We start from the raw sequence: 21,609 nt of genomic DNA on the forward strand, positions 1-21,609 counted from the left end.
TCATCTACCTCTACATCACCTCAGTGCTGTCGTCCCCGGTGACCCGATGTTTCCATCCTGGCAGCCCACGCTGCTGGAGTCTGGAGCTGCTCTGGCCTTGCCAGTGTCTTCCACCCACGCCTGGCACCGTTGGCACCTTCACCTTGCGATGCGTTGCGTAATTGCAATGTGTTTCACTCGTGCGGCAGCTGTAATCTAAATCTTCGTAGTAATCCCCACTGAGACGCGCTTCCAGGAAGGTGCCTGATAAGCTAATGCTTGCAGGGAGCAGCGTGAGATGGGAAGCCAGGCGAGCGCAGGTTTTGGACTGATGTCTTAGTATTGCGTTAGCTGGGAGATGTTGTTGCCAAGAGATTTGTGTTGTCATCTTCCTCACTCCCCGATCTTTTATCGCTTTGCCACAACCTCAGGCAAGTTCAACTTGTTTCTCTGTCTGCAAAATGGGGAGAGCGTTTACCTTGCCGTAGGGCTTCTGAAGGAATGGCTTTGAGATGTTAAGATCTGATCCATATGGCTACAAGAATAAGACCCTTGTGACCCTACTGTAGGAGCCCTGTGCCAGAGGTCTGAAACCTGTTTTCAATAATTGGAGATACTTTTGAGTCATCAAAGCCAAACAGCCAGTTCCAAAAAGGAATTCCTTCTGTGTTACCACATCCTGCCGGGTCCAGTCGTTTCGTGGCTGTCACACATGTTCCTTCTCCTCCACGCCGCTGCTGCCAGCAAGGGACTCATCAGGAAGCTAAAATACATCTTGTAGCACATACATTGCCAAAAAAAAAAAAAAGGAACTTCCTGAGCGTTGTGCTGAGCAAAACCTGTGCCCTGCTGCTAAATGTCAGCCTTGAGGAACAAGCCTTGCGTGCTCTTCCTTTTTTGGTGATTTGCTACCTCTGGCTCGCGCTTGCCGGGTTCAGTCCACTGAGACCCACCGTGCTGTGAAGCTGGGAGCGCTCCAAAAACACTAAACCTAAACTCGCTATTTGCTGCAAATTAGTCATTCAACAACAATTCTTCCATTAGCCAGGGGTGTCTGAGGCACCCAGCAGTCAGATTGCTCTGCTTTTTGTGTAGCTGAGGGGGAAAGTGGGAAAATGTTACTGGAGGACATAGAGGCTTGGGTTGCTGAAACCGAGCTGGTGTGCAGGACGTCGGGGAGGTTGAGCTGCCCCTGCATTGCCTCTTGTTCTGCTGCAAACAAGGCTGTTTCCTTTAGGAAGGTGTGAATCAGTCTGGGCAACCATAATGATGGGAAGCGTCTTCACCTCTCTTAGTTCAGGTTGTGGATGCAGTGGGAGAGGCGAAGGGGAAGCTGCTTTTTGAGGAAGCTGACAACAACAGGGAGTGCAGCGCATCCTGGATGTACGTGACATTTAGAGGCAAAGCACCGTCTCTGACTAGTTTCTTCTAATAGCAGGAACTCGTGTCTCCTTGGCCAGACAAACTTAGAAATGCTTTCTTGTGCTTCCATCTCATGTCCTTCCTCCTAGCAGTAGTAGCTGCTTTATCTTTTAGCACGCGGTTTGTGTTCGTGCCGCTGTTTGCTGGGGTTTGGCTTGGCTCTGGCTGTGGACTCGGCCTGGGTTGTGAAGCCTGAATCCTCCCTGTGCCAGGACTCGCTGGTGGGATGGGCACGTGGGGATGAAGGTGAGCTTGTAGGCTCTGAATCTGTGATAGCACCTACAGTCGCTGAAGTACCCCAGGCAGGAAGGTTGCATCACTTGATCATGAAAAGATCTACTAGTCACTGCTTTTGTGATTCAAGAGCTTTCAAATCCCCAGGACTTGACACTCCTCAGCCTGAAACTCACCCAACACTCAAGTTACTTAATCTCAAGTCAAAGTGTTGAGTAGCTTGCTTCTTTCTTTAGTCAATACCCAAGCAAGTAACTTCTTTCTTTGAAATCTGCTGAGCAGATGGGTTTCAGGCTTGATAAGCTCTTCCGTTTCATCTGAATAACATTTCAAACTGGAGCATTGCTTCAATACTGCTTGGCCATCGTGGCTGGTCGGGGTTGACCGCGTGGCTCTGCAGCGTGGTCAGGCGAGTGGCTGCCTGCCTTCACCCTGCTGGGGACAAGCGTTTCCTTCCGAGAGGTGTTGGTGACGCTTCTTCAACCTCCTCCTTGGGGGGGCTGGACTAGGTGACCTTTAACGGTGCCTTCCAACCCAAACTATTCTATGATTCTCTGTACAGACATATCTGGGATAGTCACTTTGCCTCAGAAAATAAATGGGAGGGGTGTGAGCGGGAAGGAGATGGATGTAAGCCAGATCTGCCTCGCCCGCTTCTGTTGTGGCGCAGATTCATACCGAAGGCAGCGGGGCTACAACAGCGTTTGCAGGTCGGGTGCTCCACACCACGGCGGATTTACTCCCCGTGGTGACCAGGTTCTGTCTCATCCCAGCCTCCCCCGCAGAGGCTGTATCTTCCCCTACTGCTGGGCTTCCCCTTCCAGGAGAAGGTCTCTTGCTCTGGAGTCATGAGGCCACGGACAGGCAGCTTGGGGTCACCTCCGGGGACCTGTGTGGTTTGATTCTTGCTAGGATTGTGTATTTAGAAAGCAGCATCTGCTCCCCCACCCGTAATTTTTCCACTTGGAAGAGAGTCCGAGCAGAGAGGCTGAGCGATTGCATGGTGGGGGAGAGCATCAGCGGATGCAGAGCTGGTATCTGCAGCGGGGTAGACTTGGCTCGCGTTCAGGTGACTGGTTTTTGTGGGACAGCGTCCCTGTGAGCCGTTTGAGGGCCAGCACGTGCTTTCATCTCCTCCGAGCGCGTTCAGAGGGCCCCCCTCTTTGTTCCTCCTGTGGACACGCCAGCGGCCCTCGCACGGGGACCCGGGGGACCCGTGCCCTCGTGGTGCTCCTGCAGCAGGGACGCACTGGCGCAAGGTGTTCCCCGGCAGCAGGGTGGCCCTGCAGGCGCGAGGTTTGCGGCTTTGGGCCTTTACGTTACCGAGCGCTGCTCCGTCGGCCTGCGCTTGCCTGCCCCGCTCAAGGTGTTGCCACATTGCTGGACGAGGAGACTGCCAGTGCCGGGAGCATCTTTTCAAGCTGCTGATCGGAGACTCCCCTCCCGGCTCAGACTTCCCCGTGGCCGTTCCTTCCCCGGCCGGGTCTGGAGTTGGTGCTGATCGCCTCCGAGCACCGGTACCACGCGCGCTTCCCCAGCCCGGGGTCGCCGTCCCGTGCCGGTGGCGGGTGCTGCTCGCAGAAGAGCCGTTCGTTAGGACTTGGTAATTTTGTCCTAGTGCTGACCTAAGGTGGCTTTGGTTGATCGAGTCCCATGTATAACCCATTTGCTTTCTGTGTTGAAATCGGTCCTTTTAATACAGGGTATGGAAACCTGAAGATTATTGATGTATTTTTTTTTTCTTGGAGGGAGTTATCCCAACTCACACAGGTGGCTGTCTTGAAAAATTCTGCATTTGTTGCTTTGCCTGAGCCAAAAGCATAAAGAGGATTAAGCATTGGGAGCTCCAAACGATGATTTCTTCAGTTAAGGAATGGACGTTGTACAGTGGACTGCAAACCACCAATAACGTATTTTAAAATCACAGTTTGGGGAGAAGAAACTAGACAGTGTTTTTGTGAACTATCTTTGCAGCACTGAGGAAAAATCACAAGAATTGGATTTTTTGGAAGCACAGATGTGTAGTCAGTGTACGAGTATTTGAAGTTTTATGGCTGTTAAAGATTTTTTTTTTCCCCCTCCTTTTTTTTGCTCCAACATTTCCATAGCTTGCATATCAGGTTTTCACTAAAAGATGGATTACCAGTTTTAAAAATGTTGTTGTGCCATATTTTATTTATCCTTACGCGTTATAAATATATAAATATCTATTTAGACTGAGTATTGCAATAAAAGATGCTATTATTGTGAACTTCAGGGTTTAAACCCGAGATGAAAAAAAGGGAAGTACTTCTCCAGTATATTTGCTGTTCGCGACCTTCTTTCTGAAGAGGTTTCTTAAGTTTTAATAGTTTAAAAACAAAATCGCATCTTAAAGTTCAAACTTCTACAGTGCTAACCCTGAAGTTCTCAAGTTTGTCATCCTTTGGTTTTTTTCAAGGTACATCTGGTTGCTTTTCTGGTGCAGTCAAATTATTCTTTAGAAAGGTCTTGTTTCTGGAGTTAATGAGGAAAAGGTGGAATGGGTTGATCCATCCTGCTTGGCTTTTTTAACCTATTAATCTTTTAAGTGATCAATTTCAAATTAAAAACCAACTTTTTAGGTCTCTGTTCTACTTAAACTTTTTAGGAGTGAGAGCCTGCCCTCGCTGAGTGGGACTTTGATGGGGAAAGCAGTAGATTATGAGGTTGCTGTTGCTCAGGAATTGATTAGTAAACTTTTAACTACTAATAAAAATCCATTTTTCAATGGATTTTTTAAAAAAAAACATTTTCTTAGAACAGTGATATGGGATGTTTCCTAGTGAATAGGAATTAGTTTATATAATTTAGCCTATTAAACTGAATTATTTAAAAGTCAAACTTCCCCTAATTTATCTTTTGTTTTGTTTTGTTTTGGGTTTTTTTTTTATACCAGTAAGTTGTCCTGTCATTCCTTTAATTCTTCCATAGAGGTAGTGTGAATTCTTCTGGTGTGTATATATGTATGTATAATATATATATTTCCACCCTGCCTTTCTAATTCTCCACAATGTAAGAGTTAGTTTTTTCTCCCCTCCCTCCACTTAATTTCTTGTGTCTTTACCTTGATTTGTAATTGAAACGATGCTTTGAAGTTTTGTCTTTATATTAAAGTGTACGTATTTTAATACACCGTACTGTTGTGGAGTGTCACTGCTTCAGCAGGCCCGGCGGCGGCAGGGGACGGCTCTCGGCACGCGCCGAGGAAACGAGATCTCCTGGACCGCGGCTTCACCGGCGGCAGCGGCTGGCGCAGGCTCCCCCGCGCTGCCCCGCAGCCTGAGCCAGGCAGCGCGCTCGGCTCCGGCCAAGCCGGGGACGGTTCAGCTCTCGGGGTTTGGCACGCCAGGGACGTTACAAACCCACCGTAGCGACAGCTCCTATTCACCCTTTTAGCCGGTAATTTCACCACTAGAACGAAACCGAGATCAGCCGGCCAACGTATTTAAACTTCGGAAGCGATGGCCCTAACTCTTTCGGAGCTAATTCGCCGTAGGACTCTTACACCGAGGTGAGGGCCCTGCTTCGCTGAACGCTTGCACAGCTCGCGGAACGTGGGAAGGCTCGAGAGGTTTTTAGATGTTGGGAACGGGATGCAGCAGCAGCCTGACCCAGCTCGTCTTCCCCAACGTGTTTGTCGCTCAAGCCGCTGCCAAGCGTTCGGCTCCGTTAGCAAAAGGCCTCTAAAAACCACATTGCGGAGCCATCCGCAGCTGCCTCCCGAGCCGGCGCCTTACCGCCTGCTCCAGCTACCATGCTGCTGCTCCTCGTGGGACTCCTCCGTGCCGCTGCTCCATCGCCGCGCCCTGCCGCGACGCCTCCTCCAGCGCCCTGCGAGGCGCAGAGCTGCCGGCTGAGACCCCTGGTCCCTCTGGGGCCGCGCTGGACCCAGAGCTCGCCGCAGCCACCCCTCCCCGGCGGTTTTGGTTTCTTAGAACAGCTCTGACTGCCACAAAGATTGGAACAAGTTTTTATTGGAAATGTTCACTCTACAACAGATAAATGGCTTCAGTACACTTTCAGGGAGCCCGTACGCAGCGCTCGTTGGAACGGGCCACTGAAATAAAGCGTTGTGACCAGAGTATGAGAAATGAACAATTTTCTATAAATCACCAGCAGATGATGCAGATCTCAAAGTGTCTAGAAGTACCATCTTCCTTTACTCCTGAACCCTAACCCAGCGTCCTAGCGCTATTCTAGAAGTTGATCTAAGTTACTGGGCCTGGCGCTGGCCTGTGTAACTCTTCACAGCATTTGTCTTACATTCCATTAAGAAATGGCATTGTTGCCTCTTTAAGCGTTGAGATTATCTCTTGCTCGCCCAACTGTTCCCCATAACCTCTAAATAAAATGCCCATTTTATGTACAGTGAAGATAGTGGGTGCCAGCTCTACCTCCCGAAAGGCGCGTAAAGAGAGGACGCTAGCGATCGTCCCGAAGGCACACGGTTGAGAGGTGTTAGCTACTGAAGGCGGCTGGCAAAAACGGTGAGCCTCGCTCTAGCACGAGAATTTTGTTTGCTAGAAATGATTGAATGTTGGCAGAATTCCCGGCGTTTTGTTTATACGCGGGCTGACTCCGCATATTGAAGAATTTGCTAATGCTGAACCTTGGGGAGCCGAGCTTGGATGCGGACGTTCCGCCTCTGAAGCTGGCTGGCGGGAGCTGCGGAAGCGTTCGCCGCTGGTAAGCCAGCGCCGAGGCCGGAGAGCTGCGGTCCCTGCGGTGGGGGAGCCCACGCCAGCGCCGCTCGGCCCGCGCTACAGGAGGGCGAAGAGCGGCTGCAGCGCAGCTCTGGTTATCCCGCTGCCCAGCCTGGAGCGTGTCTGTCCATCCTCTCCCGAGTGACCAGACAGACAAGTCTTTTTTTTTTCACAGTAAGTAAAGCTGCCATGTACCCCACAAGCATGTCAGGAACACGCCCCTGCACCGAGGTAAAGCAGAGTAGGCTTGTGAGGATTAAAATGCATTTTAAAGTCATCTGAGGACACTAATTCCCTAAAGCACAAGCTCTTGTATGTTCCTGCTTTTAATCCCTCATTGCTGCTTCCACCGGAGTTGCCATCTGTCCCGTTTGCTGCTTCCACCCTGCCATGCCCTCAGCTTATGATGCAGGACAGCGGCCCCTCTGCTTATTTTGGTAATTTCTGGAGCAAGCACCTAGAACCACTGGAGGGAAAGGGAGTATCTGGGGAGGGAAAGGGAAAATCTTGGCTTTGAGGTTAAAAATAAAGCATCAGTGACATCTGCCACTCTCCTGGTACCCAGCAGCATGAGGTAAAGAGGGAAGGCCAAGCCACTAAAGCTTGCAACATGGGCTCTTGTTTCAGCATTAATTCCCAGCCAAAGAGGAAGAGACCCAAAACTTCCCTTTGCAGCACAGGCTGCTCTACCCCACCTCGCCTCCCACGTGCCCTTACCTGCAGAGCAGCCTTCCTGCGAGCTGGGCGGGCCAAAGCGCAGAGCTGCAAAGCCCCAAAGCTCAGGCCAGGCCCTCGTGCTGCGTTTACCTGCCCCAGCAGAGTCGAGTTCCTTCTGTCATCAACTGTCTGCCAGTGTTACCTGGGGCCTTTCCTGGTCTGGGAGGCAGGGAACTGGGTCTCCCAGAGCCCTGGGCGCAGGTGTGGGGAGCATCTTTCCATCCCTCATCTCTGGGCATTTTCCTTTGTGCAGGCAGAGCCATGGCTGAAGGTGCAGAGCTGGGAGGAGACGCTGTTCCTTATCGCTCCGTTACAGGCGCCCCAGGGAAGGCAGCCCTTGTTCCCTGGCAGATCACTGTGACCTTGGCACAGTTTTCTGGTCTTCCCCTTTGGATGCTCACAAAGGGGAGAAGAGCTGCAGCAATGGCTCAGGGGATAAAGCGTTAATGCCTGTCACATGCTCCCCGGGCTTAACTTCTGCATGCCCTGAAGCTCAAACATCCAGCCGAAGTGGAGCAGTTCCTGTCTTTGCAAACCTCTCCATCTGGCTTTCCTCTCTGGGACGCTGAGTAACTGCACAGTTTAGCCCAGCCCCCAGCACTGCAGAGGGAGGCAGGATCACCACGCAGATCTCTCAGCCCTGTCTTCGCTCCCTGGTGCTTTGCAGCTTTGGTCTACAGCATTTGTGAGAGCGCTCTAACAGGCTGCAGCAGGGGCTTCATCAAGCCTCTAGGAATGAGCACCACCTGCCCGGAGAAGGGAAAAGAAAACAACCCCCAGAGGCAGGTGCCAGTGGCTGCACAGACACTGCTGCCGTGGCACAGGGGAGTGGATGCCCTTCCCTGGCAGCTGGAGCCGTGGCCCAGCGCTCCCCCTCTTACTGGAAGGCCTCCCACTCCTCCTTGCTCAACAGCCTGGCCCTCGGGCTCTGCTAGCAGCTCTCAGCCACTGAAATGGCTTTGCAGCGAACAGGGGAGGGCATGACAGGGTTAACCCTGCAAGCACAGAAATGCAATCCATCCTCTTACAGCAAGGGGATGAAGAACCCTCGATGGCTCCCTGGGAGACTGCAGGAAGATCCTGAGCTACAAAAGCCTAGCAGCTCCGTGCAGGAGAGGGACGGGGCTGGCTCAGGGCCTGTCCCAGAAGCTGCGAGCCTGCACGGGCGGGCAGCAGGCGCTGCGAGCTCTGTTCAGCCCCTGCGGCCTCTGCTCTCGCCAGGAGCCAGCGTGGTTTCGCTCCCCCCGCTGCAGTGGGGCCGTGTCAGCTCAAGGGCACGGTCTGCAGGGAGCAGTTAAGACTGGCTGCCTCCACAGCTGGGGCAAGTGGGAATGTGCAATGAGTTCCCTTTAAAAAAAACATAAATCATACAAAATTATTTGGCTAATAAATTAAAAAGTCACTTGGTCGCTGCTGTGGGGAGCTGCTGCTGTTCTTCCTGGGGGGGGGGGGGTTGGGGGTGACGCTCCGGGGTGAGCCCGGGCCCAGGAACCAGTTCAGCCCAGGCGAGGGGATTATTGCTTGCGTGTTCCCAGCTGGAAGCGGGCTTCCTCGGAGATCCCATACTGCTCCAGGGGGTCCTGCAGCAAGAGCACAGGGAAGGCACCAGTGAGGCGCAGACAATGGGGGAGGCCAGCAGGACCACCCCTCAACCAGCCTGCAGTCCGGAGCCGGGCTGGGCGCCGATTCCAGTCGTGTGCTGGATCTGTCCCACTCCAGCCCCCGGCTGGTGTTTCTGGTGCAGAAAGTCAAGCAGTGGTAACGCAGCAGGTAACCAAGGTTCATGGGCTGCACTCGGTCCACTCTGGCACAGGAGCGCGCGGGTGAGCCGCAGCCACCCCCATCACCTCGAGCAGGGACGCTGCGAGGAGCCCGGCAGAGGTGTGAGCAGCATCTCGACCCACATACGCTCTGATCTGCCCAGGGCTGCCTGCAAGCTCCTCCAGAGAACCGGTGGGAGTCCGGGCTAGCCCAGGCCAGACCTGTCTGGCTACAAACCTCGGACCACTCCACCGTTGGAAGAGCGTGCATACGAGAGCCGGAGCTGAGCACAACAACGCAGGCTGCTCGGCAGAGGAAGACCCTCGGGTCTGGCTGCTGAGACCATGGCTTCAGGAGCTGGCTTACTACGGGATCTCTTTTGTACACGCGGCAGCAAATGGCCTTGTGCAGGACAGTCAGCGGCAACACCCGAGATTACCAGCCCCTGCTCCAGTCCAAACCCATCGGTCACGACCTGACAAGACAACTTCAAGGGACTCACCTTCCCTGTCATTTTCTGGATCTCATTCCGGTAGAAAATCAAGCTCCTCCTCATGAACTCATAGCTGTAAGACAAGAACAGACCATGCGGCAGGCTGAGCAGAAAAGGATGTGAAGAAGTTTCAGATGCTATTTAGAGCTGAAGGGAAGCTTGCATGGGAAGAGACGATCGCTTTCCTCCCTGGGTTCACTACAAGCTGATCCCAGAAAATAAATGGCACAGAGCGCACGACGCAGACCTCGCACTAGTGGCTCAGCCTACCTGGCTCGCTTGAGTGCCTCGATCCATTCCTGACACTGCTCTTCGCTGTCACATTCGAAGCAGTATTTCCTCTCTGGCTCCTCAATGAAACCTGCCCAGGATAAGGAAAAGGTTTAAGGGGGGTCCTGGCAGAGCTGCCAAAGACTTCGGAGAGGAAAGAGCAACTTCTCAAACTGAGGGCGACAGCTCGGAACTGAACCGGACCAGCATGGACAGATTCAGAACCGACACTCCCTGAGCCTCCTCGCAAACAGTCACCAGAGATTTAGCAATCAAAGTGGAAACTGGCCTCGAGGAAGGGATCTTGATATATGCAGAGGAATTAAATCATACTCGGAGAAGGTACTGACCTGCCTTTGCTCAAGGCTTTTGGGAATTTGGTACTGTGCACAGTGGAAAGCAAGTCCCCACATAACTCCAGTTCTTTACTGAGACAGAATCAGGACAGCTAATTAATTCCACTGTCCCCAGAGCTGTGCTCTTTAGTACAGTCCGCAGAGATCTAGGCTGCTGCTGAGAAATAACTGGGTCAGACTCCATCAAACCCCTCAGGGCTGCTGTGTGGGGACACAACCTGACACCAGCTGCCATCGGTTTTAACACTTTTCTCGGGACTCCTCATCTGCCAGAGCTCCCGACAGTCCTAAAGCCCCAGAAATTCAGAGCGTGGTGCTTATGAGAGATCGGTATGTTCAGGCTGTTTTGAGGGTCCTTTGGAGACAGCGAGAACACCACCTCTCCCGGCTAAAAGAGGAGACAAGGCTCTGCACAGAAAAGCAGCTGTGCCCGACACCCAGGCCAAAAGATATGGGGATGGCCTTGGAGAAACATCCTGTTATTTTCGCCACATACCTCTCGCACAATGATTAGTTGTTGGATGAAAGGCTGCTTACAAAGGACGACACACCACGAGCCAGCTGGAGCCACGGCTATCAACACAAGGACGAACAGCGTGGCGGGAGGACTGGCGCTAGATTAGCCCGACCGATGATTTATCTGAGGCTCACTTTTTTTGATAAAATGCAATAGCACAGAAGCAGGAATCTGTCAATACCAAACCCTCCTAGGGAGGGATTTCCACAAGCACTAAGCCGTGGTCCGTCTGTTGTTACCGCTTCTCCCCTCACGTGCAGCTGTGCAAATCACACAGACTGTTTTGGCCAGCAATGAAATACCACTGCCCTCGGGAGGGGGCACAGCAATGCCAGAGCAACAACTGGCAGCTGACAAGAAGGGCTGAGGAGCACTAACCCCACCGTTACCGGAGAAGCAGAGGGAAAAGCAGGAACTAAGCAGCAAAACATTTCCTTTTACGTAGCTCTATTTGCCATCAGGGAAACGCAAAGAGAATGCACAGGCAGAACTCACTGATTGAGAAGACGTTCTCCTCCTCCTTGGTGATCCTGCAGTGCTCCAGCAGCAGAGCTCCAATGGGCTGGAAAAGACCCGGAGAGAGGGTTTAACCCACGTTGTCCACCAGCACGACAGCGGTTTGCTCCCACAGAGTTTGCCTGGTGCATTTTAAGCGAGTTTCATAACCTGGTGCTACCTTTAAAGTAATTCAGTCTAATTGCACGAACGTCCCACGTTCTTTTAATCGACCTTTTGGCGTCTGCTGACGTGCTTCGTTGTGCTAGTCTTACCCGTAACACTTGGCGTACATTACTTGGGTGTTAAAACATTTCTACTTGCTCAGCTTCAGTCTGGGTTTTAGCATTTGTTTCTGTGATGTGAAGGCAGCAAAGAAGTTTACTTCCTTGCTCAGTAAATCAAACGACGATGAAATATTTAACACGACACACAGAGCAACTCACACTGCACTTTGTAAGGGCGGTCCTTGCAAGAGGTTAGGAACAGCGTGCTGATGAACGAGGACAGCTCAGGAGAAGCAGACAAACAGCAGGTACTATTTGCCAGCCAGCGCACACTGAGCGAGGACGTGAGAACCAAAGGGTGATAAAAGCCATAGACAAAAGCAACCCACAAGCGAAATCTTTTGTCCAAGCTAAACAAAACACGAGAGCCAAATAAGGCAGCAGGGAAGATACTGAAAAACCTGTTTTGCTCTGTATTTCTGGCACAACGGTTTTACATTAGCACCCTCCGCCTACCTGCTGAACTATTTTTGATCCATTCAAGAACACCCTCTCCCCTCCACCAGAACACACACGAGCGCTTACAAATAGCCACCAGAAGAGCGCTGAGCAGCCTGGGGTGCGGCGAAGGAGACAGGCTGTGTCCTCAGAGCCCTGTCCTGCGCCAGCGCAGGAGCCACAGCCGAGTCTTTGCCCAGACACGTGCCAGAGCTCAGCACCTCAGCCCTGCCCGGAGAGCTGCGACCGCGGCACCAGCGAAGCGGCCGTTAGCGACTGCGCTTCGGCAGAAAGGAGAAAAGGGTATTTCTGAAAACAGGAGCTCGGCCGTTATCAGGGTGAAATATTTATGATGGATTGTGTCTAAAAATGCCACTAAAAGCTTTCCTGTTCCGTTGCTTGTAGCACCAGCGCACAAACAGCACCATTCTTCACACACGTTATTAAGATTGCTTTTATATTCATTTTCCAAGAAGAGAATCTTCAGGAATAGTTATCAAGGGATTAATTAAAAATCACCAGATCTCAGCAGTGGCAAAGCCAGAAACAGAACCCAAAAGTCCCATCCCTCATTTCTTTTTTTCCTAGACCTAAGTAGGGCTTCTGCACACCCAAAGTAACAATGTTGACAGGGTGTGGCCACAAAAGTTTCCCAGTAACAGTGAGCATTGTCCACAAATAAAATTCCTGGCATAAAAAAGAAGAAACAACGCTAATTCTTTTCCCGGGAGAGTGAAATATTAGCTTCCCCTCACAGTTTGGCACAATAAGGCACAGTCCTACAAACAAATGTTACAGATGCCACCTTCTGCAGTTTTGGGGTAACGGTTATGTTTAAAAGATTTGTTCCAAGCTCCTGGGAGAAGCGCCTGGCTGTGGTTAGATGGCAGTGCTGCTCCTCACCCCCAGGAGTTTTTGCCGAGTAGATGTAGGAGGAAACGTGGATGCTCTGTCCTGGCTCTGGCAGCCTGTTACCGTACCATTTAACAAAGCCCACGCGATCAATTCACAGAAAAAGAAGAGAGAGGGAGGGAGGAAAACAACCAACGACAACAAAGCAGATTCCATACCTCTGCTTCGTCTGTCCGGAAGTAGAAGAGAAAGTTGACAACAAGCTTCACGAGGCGTTTCTTTAACACTGCAAAGAAGGAGAGCGTTGAGGTGGGCAGAAAGGCCGAGCCAGCCGGCGCGAGGGGCAGAGCGAAGCTCCTGCCAGCGCCCAGCACGGCGCCAATTCCACTAAACCTATGGGGAGGCTCCGGTACAGCTCAGGCCTTTGCTCCTAGAGAAGCTCGCAACACCACTCCCCGCCCGGGAAGGGCACCCTCTGAACCGACCCCGCTGGGCTGCCCTCGGCGGAACCGCAGCCACAGGGTGACAAAGTCACTTTGCAGCTTCTCGAGTGGCTTCTGGGCAGACAGAGCCCGCGGCACCGTGTCACTGACACGCAGACGACGTGGCCACCCGGCCAACGGGACCTCAGCCACCCCCGGGGAATGCTCCCAATCCCGGCGGAGCCCCCGCCGGGGGCTGGCAGCACAGATGTCACCTCTGGGGACACAGCCCACCAGAACGCCGCAGGTCCTCGGGCAGAGCAAGGGCCCGGGACCAGGCAGCGAGTGTAGCTCATGCTCCAGCTCTGGGTCGTAAGGGAATTTGCTGGGAGGTCTCAGGGAAGAGCCCCCTCCTCCGCTCCCCCGGTCCCTCGGGGCCCCTACAAGCCTCGCTGTCCCCAGCCGCGCCCCACCCCTCCCATCCAGACCCCCGGCCCTGTACCCCCCGCTCGAGCTGCCGCCACTCGTGCTCCCCAGTCCCGCTCCCCAGTCCTCCCAGTCTGTTCCCAGCCCTGCCCTGGTCCTGCCCACCCCAGCCAGTCCCGCCCCGCCCGGTACTCCCGCTCCTGCCCCCAATTCCCCAGTCCTGATTCCGCAGTCCCACCAGTCCTGCCCCCCAGTTCGCCCAGCCCCTTTTCCCCAGGCGCCCCCCCAGCCCCGTCCCCAGCAACTCCAGCCCCGGCCCCCCCCTCAGGCCTTCCCCCGCTTCCCCCTCACCGCTCCCCTTCTTGGGCACCCGCATCAAGATCTCCGCCGCCTTCTCGGCGGGCTGCCGGGCCAGGGACAACAGCTCCCGCTCGTTGTACCGCATGGCGAGGCCGCCCCGCCGCCCACGGCCGCCTACGGCCGCCTACGGCCGCCCCATCGCCCCGGCCGCGCCCGCCGCCCGCGCCCCGGAACCGCTCCCGCCCGCCCCGGAAGTGCTCGCGCCGGAAGCCGGAAGTCGCTCGCGGGGGCGAGGGAAGGGCAGCGCGCATGCGCGGCGCGAGAGCGGGGAGCGGGGCTGCGCGCGCCGGTACGGGCCGGGGGGGGCCGGGGGGCTCGGGGGGGTTCTGGGGGGGCCTGGGGCGGGGGTGTGTGTGTAGGGCCCTGACTGTCCCGGGGGGGTGGGGGGGCTCGGGAGGGTTCTGGGGGGGGGCGGGGGGGGGATGTGTAGGGCCCTGACTGTCCCGGGGGGGTGGGGGGGCTTTGTCCCTTGCTGAGGGGCTTGGGGTGTTTTGGGGGGGTGATCCTGGCTGAGGGGCTGGGGGGTGCTTGAGGGGGCTTTGGCCCTTGCTGAGGGGTGGGGGTGTTTGGGGGGGTCTTTGGCCCTTGCTGAGAGGCTGGGGATGTTTCAGGTCCTTCCTGAAGGTCTGGGGGGGGGGGGGGGGGGGGGGGCTTTGACCCTCGCTAGGGGGTAGGAGTGCCTGGGGGGGGCTTTGGCCCTTGCTGAGGGTCTGGGGATGTTTTGGGGGGGCTTTGGCCCTTCCTGGGGGGTTGGGGGTGTTTTGAGGGGGGTTTTGACCCTTGCTGAGGGTCTGGGGGTGTCTCTGTGTCCTGCAAAGGTCTTACCCTTCTTGGGGGGTTCACGTATGTGTGTGGGGAGGTGGGGGGGCTCTGGGGCCTCGGGGGGGGTATTGGGGGGGGTGGGGCAGCGCTGAACCGTGCTGGTGGAGGGGGGCCTCGGCCCACGGCAGGCTCCGGGGCTGTCAGCTAGCAAGGTGGAGGCTGGGAGGCTCTGGGGGGGCTGGGAGGGGTCACTGGTGGGGCTGCTGCGTGTGTGGGGGAGGAACACATCTCTGTGTGGAGGAAGGGGCTGAGGAGATGGGAAGGGCTCGGGGGGCTGGTTATTTTGGATCAGTTTGCTTCTACTCGGCTTACTGAGTCAGTGGTACGAGACCTGCGCCGACTGAAATCGCATCACGTGTCGAGTGTCCGGGACGTGGTTTGCTGTGCTTGTCTCATGTCCTTACTGACGGGTCCAAATAGTGCTGTGAGCTCCAGGTTAGGAGAAGCATTAGTTATCGCTCACGTTGCTTTTCCTCATTTTTCCAGACTCTCTCTTTCTCCGTAAGTAGCTGAAGCACAGAAGTCCCCATCATGGATTTTCAGCATCGTCCTGGAGGTAAAACTGGAAGCGGAGGCGTAGCCTCTGCCTCAGAAAGTAACCGAGACCGCAGGGAGAGGCTCCGGCAGCTGGCTTTGGAAACCATCGACATCAACAAGGTGAGCCTTGGCCTCTGCGTGCGTAGGAAAGAAAAGACACGGGACTCCCGTCCTGCGGTCTGTTGTGGGGATAAGTTTAGAGCTTTGCCTGAGTGAAACGGCTTGGAGGGCGAGAGATATAGCAGAGAGTTGTGGATTGGAATTAAATACTTCTGTTTCTGGTAATGTGGGAGTCGAGCAAGAAACATTTGTGACAGGGCTGACCAGAGAGGTGTCAGCACTTGCGTATTCAAGTAGCTGTTACTACATTATTTTCAGTCTTCTTGGGACTCGTTCGTATTTTTCCGTTTCTTGCCTGCAGTTGGGTGTGCTGTCACCAATTACCAAAGCTGCTGTGGTTTCTCTCTGTCTTCATAGTCCTAAAGCAGTGTTACACTATTAATTTAAGTCTACAAGCTCAGTTCTTCCAGTGCAGGAAAAGTTAGGCGGTATTTTGATTATTCTGTTGTTTTGCCGTGTATTTTGCTTGTAACTTTTTAATAATTCTCTTCCTAGGACCCTTATTTTATGAAAAATCACTTGGGCTCTTATGAATGCAAGCTTTGCCTAACGCTGCACAACAATGAGGTGAGCTGAACAGCTGTCTGTCTTGATCTCGGCAGCCGGTAGTTTAAAATAATAGTAGCTTTGAGTGCAAGAACCTGGGACGCGCCTGATGACTGACTGCTAAGGAGATGATGGGTGGGTAGTGGCTTGTATGTGTTAAGCCTGACAGTTTATGACAGTTCAGCAGTTGAGAGCAATCTGCGATTTTTGAGTAAGATTCCTCTCTGCTAAGAATTAAAATGTCCTTGTCAACCTGTGATATAGACTCTCCTCTGTGACAAGTATCTGTCAGCGTAGGAACAGTCCTGTCTTCATTTAACTTTGTTCTACCTTGTTTTTTATTTCAGGGAAGTTACTTAGCACATACCCAGGGGAAGAAGCATCAGACCAATTTGTAAGTCGTTCTGCACTGTTACTTTATTTTCTGTTACCTAAGTGCTTTAAAATGGTGCTCGTGTGCATCTATAGATCTTGAACTCCATTATACAGTAGCACGCTGTGCTTGAATGTTCTTTCACTGCGTTTGTTTTCTAGCGAACAGCCTGGCACTAGCCAGGAGGTACAGCCTAGATCTGCTCCAAAAAGTGGTGCTGACAAGCTCCATTTTGAGCTCAAGTTCAAAGCCAGTTGTGGGATTTCTGAAGGAAGGGGGAGAGGGAGTTTTAAAAGCAAATTGAGTCTAGGTATAAGGACCTGGTTTTGTGAATGCAGGCTGGGAGAGGTTTCTAAGTTTTATTTTAAGAAATCCAGTTTGCTTTGGTTTCAATGACTAGTTTGTGGGTTTTTTTCTTTTTTATTTCAAGAAGTCATCTCAAATCCATCTGTGGAGATGGGCACCAAGGTCATCTTGTGGGTGGATGAGATAATTGAGATGACAGCCTTTAGTCAGGGGAAGGCCTGGATACAGCTGGCCTGTAGAGGTGCATGTGGAAGAGAAATAGCAGGTTTTCCTGGCGTGCTTTCTGTGAAACGATGAATATTCCATGGTGAGGGATTCAAACTGCTCCTAGTGTATCCTTTAGAAACAAGTGTGGCTAACCTTTTAAATTGGGCACATTTCACATGAATCCAGGGCCCGTCGAGCTGCCAAGGAAGCTAAGGAAGCCCCTGCCCAGCCCGCACCAGAAAAAGTCAAAGTGGAAGTGAAGAAATTTGTGAAAATTGGACGACCGGGTTATAAGGGTATGTCAGGGGTGTCTGTCGCAGCAGATACCTAATGCCTGCTGGAGCTTGCCTGAAGTGCAGTGCTGTGGGTGTGAATTATTAATTAGTCTTTTTAGCAGATCTGTCCATGAATAAGATATGGGCTTATCTCCTGATGTCCTTTATTGTTTAAATTACCCATGGAACATCTCTTTATTGCTGACAGTCGAGTGAGAACCATTTTAATAATAGATTGGTATGTCTCGGTCTTTCAGCTCTTATTAGTAGTCATGCAAGAGATGATGACATTATTTCAGTCTCTCTTCTTTTGTTGGGCTGTACCGTCTTTCACTGATGTTCATAAGTCACTCATTGCATGTATAGCTCAAGTTTTTTCTCTGAACTCCCCATTGTTTTGTTTTGGCCTTCAGTCTACAACTCGGCTTCTTTATCTCCCAGCTTTGTTCTGCGGTGCACGGTGTCTTTGCCCCACAGCAGCTGAATTCCAGTAGACATCCTTAGTAGCTTCGGTTAAAGACAATGTGGCATTTTGTTTGATAAATGGGAGAAAAATCTGGTGATACTTTGTTGTTGGAAACTTTGTGTGTTTCCTAGGGCAGAAATAACCCTTGCTCTAACCCTGCTATGTGATGTACTGAGCTTTCTTGCTTTCTTTACAGTGACCAAACAGAGAGATCCAGAAACAGGCCAGCAGAGCCTTCTCTTCCAGGTAAGGGCACCCTTAAAATTCTTGGTGTTCGGGTTATCCAAGTAAAAGTGCTGCTAAACGAGCAGCAGGATTCATGAAATAAATAATAAAAAAAGAGGCCTGGCCTTGCCTTGCTAGTCCTCTGCTGCTGATTGTGTCAAGCAAATCCGTGATCGCAGTTGTCGAGCGGTTTCCTTCGGTGGCACTCATTTTTCTGTTTGGAGCTGATCTCTTGATACGCTTCATAGCTGAGGGATTTGTTTTGTACGAAGGGGGAGTGATTCTCCTTAATGCTGTAAATAACCCCCCAACAGATTGATTATCCGGAGATTGCAGAAAGTATCATGCCTCGTCATCGGTTCATGTCAGCCTACGAGCAAAGGATTGAGCCCCCAGATAGACGCTGGCAATACCTTTTGATGGCAGCAGAGCCCTATGAAACCATAGCTTTCAAGGTAAGATTTGGGATGAACATTGTTGGGAAAGTCCTCTTCCCGTATTTTCCAAGACATTAATTTCCAGTGAGCATCATTAGAGAGTTCTGTTCTAGCCTTCAGGGGGTTAATGGAGTGGAAAGGGGGGTCAAGAAGACATGACTGGAAGTCATTAAACCCTGCTGAGAATTAGTGGAGAACTCTGGCATGAAAACTAGGCTGTGTGCTGAGCTCTGGGGAGCCATGGAATTCTCAGTGTCTGGCACAGAAAGGAACCTTCTGGGCTTTGCTCCTCAGCCTTTGTGCAGATGTTAAGAGAGGGGTTTTTTGCCAGCACACTTGTCCTTGACCGATAGGGAAGTAACTCAATTCTTTCCTGCCCCCATCTCTATCTAATAACATCCGAGACTAGCGCGTCTCGCAGAGGCCTGGAATAACTGCGCTTATCTTGCAGGCCCTGGTGCTAAAAAGGGCCGTCGAGCTAATCTGGTGGTGCTAATAATAGCGCCTTATTCTTTTTTGTTGCAGGTGCCAAGCAGAGAAATCGACAAAGCAGAAGGAAAGTTTTGGACCCACTGGAACAGGGAAACCAAACAGGTAGCTGGAGCTCTGCAACATCTTTCTTAAGGGTTAAAGAGTGAGCAGGAGGGCAGAGCGGCTTGTGGGGAAAGGCAGTGCAGGGAGAGTGGTATCTGTGCTGGCTTCGATGTTAAAAATCTTCATTCAATGCAACTGTGCAGTGACTCCTCCTGACAGAAGGATCTTCCTGTGTGTGATCTTTGCGAGGATTTAACCTGGGAGGTAGAATCCTCGGTTGCTGGCAGCAGCAGAAGGGTGCATAAACGTACCGCGCTGTGCACTCTCCGTGGCTCCTCGCTGCCTGTTCCCTGCGCGCGGCTGGCTGCGCCTGCGGCGCGGATGTACTCACTGGGTGTCGCGTGCGAGAGCAGGGGACGAATGCGTAGTGGGGGATACCGACCCCGTCACTTAGCTTAGTGCTTAGAATGAGTTTCAGAGGGGTTAAAATACGGACAGGACCGGTGCAAGTGATGAACGCTGCCAGGGTAGAAGGGCAGCCATGATCTGTGGAGGTAACTGCTCAGGAGAAGTCCGAGCTGTGTTCCTGGAGGCAGAGCAGCTGTGTTTGTGTGATGGCACAGAGCTGTCCTGAGGATTAATTGTTCCCTTCTCTTTGCTTTTCTCCTCTCCCCAGTTCTTCCTTCAATTCCACTTCAAGATGGAGAAGCCCCCAGCTCCCCCAAACCTCCCTCCAGGGCCCCCAACTGTGAAGCGGCCTCCTCCACCTCCGCTGATGAACGGCTTGCCCCCAAGGCCGCCCTTGCCGGACTCCATGCCGCCACCTCCCCCAGGAGGCATGACTCTGCCTCCTATGCCCCCCTCCGGACCCGTGCCGCCGCCGCCAGTGCCACCTCAGTTGCCACCAGCGCCCGGTGTACCCCCTCCTGCTCCCCTGCCACCCATGATGAGACCACCCCTCCCCACGGAGGGGCCAGGCACTATCCCCCCTCCACCTCCCTCCAACTGATGCCCCTCCTGGACTCAGTCCTGCTGGACTCCTCTAGCTCGCATCTTTTTATATGCAGAACACAACTGATTCAGAGAAATATGTCTGTTTTGTATGCCTGTGAATTTCACAGAACCCTGTAGGTTCATTAAAAAGTCTCAATTTTCCTTTCTCTGTGTTTTCCCGTGTCTTGGTTAAAAACGTTGCCGTGTGTTCACTTTCTTTCGCCCTTAGATATATAAAACATTCCCAGTCTGGTTACATTTTGGAAATCCTCCAAAGAGGAGGCAAAGGACTGGAGATCTCTAGGCACCTCACCTCCTTCCAACTGAAGTAGCTACATCAAGCTCAGCTCTGCTGTGTTAGCTTAACGTATTGCCCCCTCCTAGGCTGCTTGATGTGTGTCCCATAAATTACCAGCCAGTTAATCAGTTGCTATTCAGCTGAAGCCCTTTATCAAGCCGTTCATTCGGTGATGGGTAGAACTGTCACAGACACGCGGAAAGGCTTCGTTACTGTATCCCCAGTAATGGCAGCAGCGGGCAGAATGGAGGGCAAGCAGAATTTTCTAAACGTGGTTTTCTCTGTCTTCCTGCTGAATTACAGTTGCAATCAGAAAAGCGTCGCTCCCGCTGCATTTGGAAACCTTTCTCCTCCCGTTGCCGGAGCGCTGTACAGTAGCTCAGGTGGTGCCAGCTAAACCATGGAAACATCCCAACTGCGGAAATGGGTTTGGACGGCGGCTCCGGAGTCCTTGAAAAGCGCCAGACAAGATTCCATTGACAATTTCAGACAGGCGATCATCCTTCCCCGGTACGCAGCTGCCTAGCTCCTACCCGCCGCTCGCTAGACTGTTTATGCCAAACATGGGTTCGCAAACAAAGCGCTGGTGCGCTCGTCTCTGGCGCTGGCAGGGATCTCTGGGAATGTTTAGTCAAAAGAAATTACCAGAGCTGCAGTGATACTAAATCTGTGTTTATTGTTATCGTTCATTAAATGTTGTCTGTACTGTTATGAAGCACCTGCTGTCATGTACGATTTTTACTGTATATATCCTCCCACTAGTAGACTACTTTTGGCAAGCTTTTAGTTCTCTGCGGTTTTATTTATACTAAATGTTTCCTTCAAACAATCATTTGGTTCCCATTAAAAAGTAGAAGAAGTTCTGAGATCTCTCCTCTCTGTCCTTTCCAGGATTCATTTCACTGAACTGGGGCGTCTCAGCGTGCGATAGCGGGGTGCTCGGCGGGTAAAGGCATTGCTGGAGGCCGGGCTGCCTGACCCGGGGAGGCTGTGCCGGCCGCAGCCCTGCAGCTGCGTGCGCCTTTGATGGAGGAATCAAAGTCTTCGCCTCTTCAGCTGGCCTGACACGGGTCCTGCCCGGAGCCGCGCAAACACCAGAGCCGGGCAGAGTGCGTCAGAACCTCGCTGGCTTTACCGCTGCGCTAGCAGCACTTTGGCTCAAGCTGAGCTGGCCCGATGCCCCAGTCGGCTGGTGGGGGTCTCCCCTTTGCCAGGTGCGTGTCCTTTGTCACAGCTCCTGTAGAAGAGAGGTCCCACTTCCCCAGCCCTGCGGTGTGGTGCCCTTTGTCCCTCTCCGGTTTGGGTGCGCAGCCTGTTCATGATGTGCTGCGGTCAGACCCTGAGCTCCAAACTGCAAAATCTTGGAAACCCAGAGAAGGGTCTGAACGTGCGTTGGAACTTTTTTTGCAAGTACCTTTCCCCCTGCCCTCCGTTGCCAAAAAAAGGAGATACCTTGGGTGGGGGGGAGGTTTCTTCGGGGCGGGTTAGGTAGGTGGCATTGGTAATCCCAAGTGTTACAGTGAGTATTGGCATCTCATAGAGGGAAAATTCCTTATAACAGGTGTGTTGTGAGCCTTTCTGAGCCAACTCTCAAGTGTTCAAAGTCACCAGGCTGCTGCTGCGCCCCATGAGATTCTCCTTCGCAGGTTGAAGCAGCCTGGGGCTCGAGCCGTGTCGAGAGCCCCCGCCGGGCGGCCTCTCTGACCTGCAGCGTGTC

General features: G+C 52.7%; 2 protein-coding genes across 2 annotated transcripts; one reads left to right on the forward strand and one right to left on the reverse strand.

Annotated features, from left to right (window-relative positions):
- Nucleotides 1-8,512: 8,512 nt before the first annotated feature.
- PLEKHJ1 (pleckstrin homology domain containing J1) lies at nt 8,513-13,847 on the reverse strand. Its single transcript, XM_075723760.1, has 6 exons — nt 13,745-13,847; nt 12,764-12,831; nt 10,969-11,035; nt 9,601-9,691; nt 9,340-9,403; nt 8,513-8,656 (listed from the first exon to the last, which is right to left on the reverse strand). Exons 1-6 carry the CDS (start codon nt 13,836-13,838, stop codon nt 8,591-8,593), a joined length of 450 nt encoding a protein of 149 aa, XP_075579875.1. The 5' UTR covers nt 13,839-13,847; the 3' UTR covers nt 8,513-8,590.
- A 163-nt stretch (nt 13,848-14,010) lies between these two features.
- SF3A2 (splicing factor 3a subunit 2) lies at nt 14,011-19,723 on the forward strand. Its single transcript, XM_075723564.1, has 9 exons — nt 14,011-14,042; nt 15,062-15,232; nt 15,728-15,799; nt 16,126-16,172; nt 16,851-16,960; nt 17,602-17,651; nt 17,945-18,085; nt 18,593-18,661; nt 19,278-19,723. Exons 2-9 carry the CDS (start codon nt 15,107-15,109, stop codon nt 19,608-19,610), a joined length of 948 nt encoding a protein of 315 aa, XP_075579679.1. The 5' UTR covers nt 14,011-14,042; nt 15,062-15,106; the 3' UTR covers nt 19,611-19,723.
- The last annotated feature ends 1,886 nt before the right edge of the window (nt 19,724-21,609 follow it).

The sequence above is a fragment of the Pelecanus crispus genome, chromosome 20 (genome assembly GCF_030463565.1).
Source record: "Pelecanus crispus isolate bPelCri1 chromosome 20, bPelCri1.pri, whole genome shotgun sequence".
NCBI lineage: Eukaryota > Metazoa > Chordata > Aves > Pelecaniformes > Pelecanidae > Pelecanus > Pelecanus crispus.

Bases quoted from the DNA above. Each gene is read 5' to 3' on its own strand.
- PLEKHJ1 (XM_075723760.1), bottom strand. From the start codon at position 13,838: ATGCGGTACAACGAGCGGGAGCTGTTGTCCCTGGCCCGGCAGCCCGCC. The intron at 9,692-10,968 runs GTGAGTTCTGCC...TATCCTGGGCAG, and splicing joins GGAGAACGTCTTCTCAATCA to GTTTCATTGAGGAGCCAGAG. The intron at 8,657-9,339 runs GTGAGTCCCTTG...CTCTTGCTGCAG, and splicing joins TCCAGAAAATGACAGGGAAG to GACCCCCTGGAGCAGTATGG.
- SF3A2 (XM_075723564.1), top strand. From the start codon at position 15,107: ATGGATTTTCAGCATCGTCCTGGAGGTAAAACTGGAAGCGGAGGCGTA. The intron at 15,233-15,727 runs GTGAGCCTTGGC...TTCTCTTCCTAG, and splicing joins AAACCATCGACATCAACAAG to GACCCTTATTTTATGAAAAA. The intron at 16,961-17,601 runs GTATGTCAGGGG...CTTTCTTTACAG, and splicing joins TGGACGACCGGGTTATAAGG to TGACCAAACAGAGAGATCCA.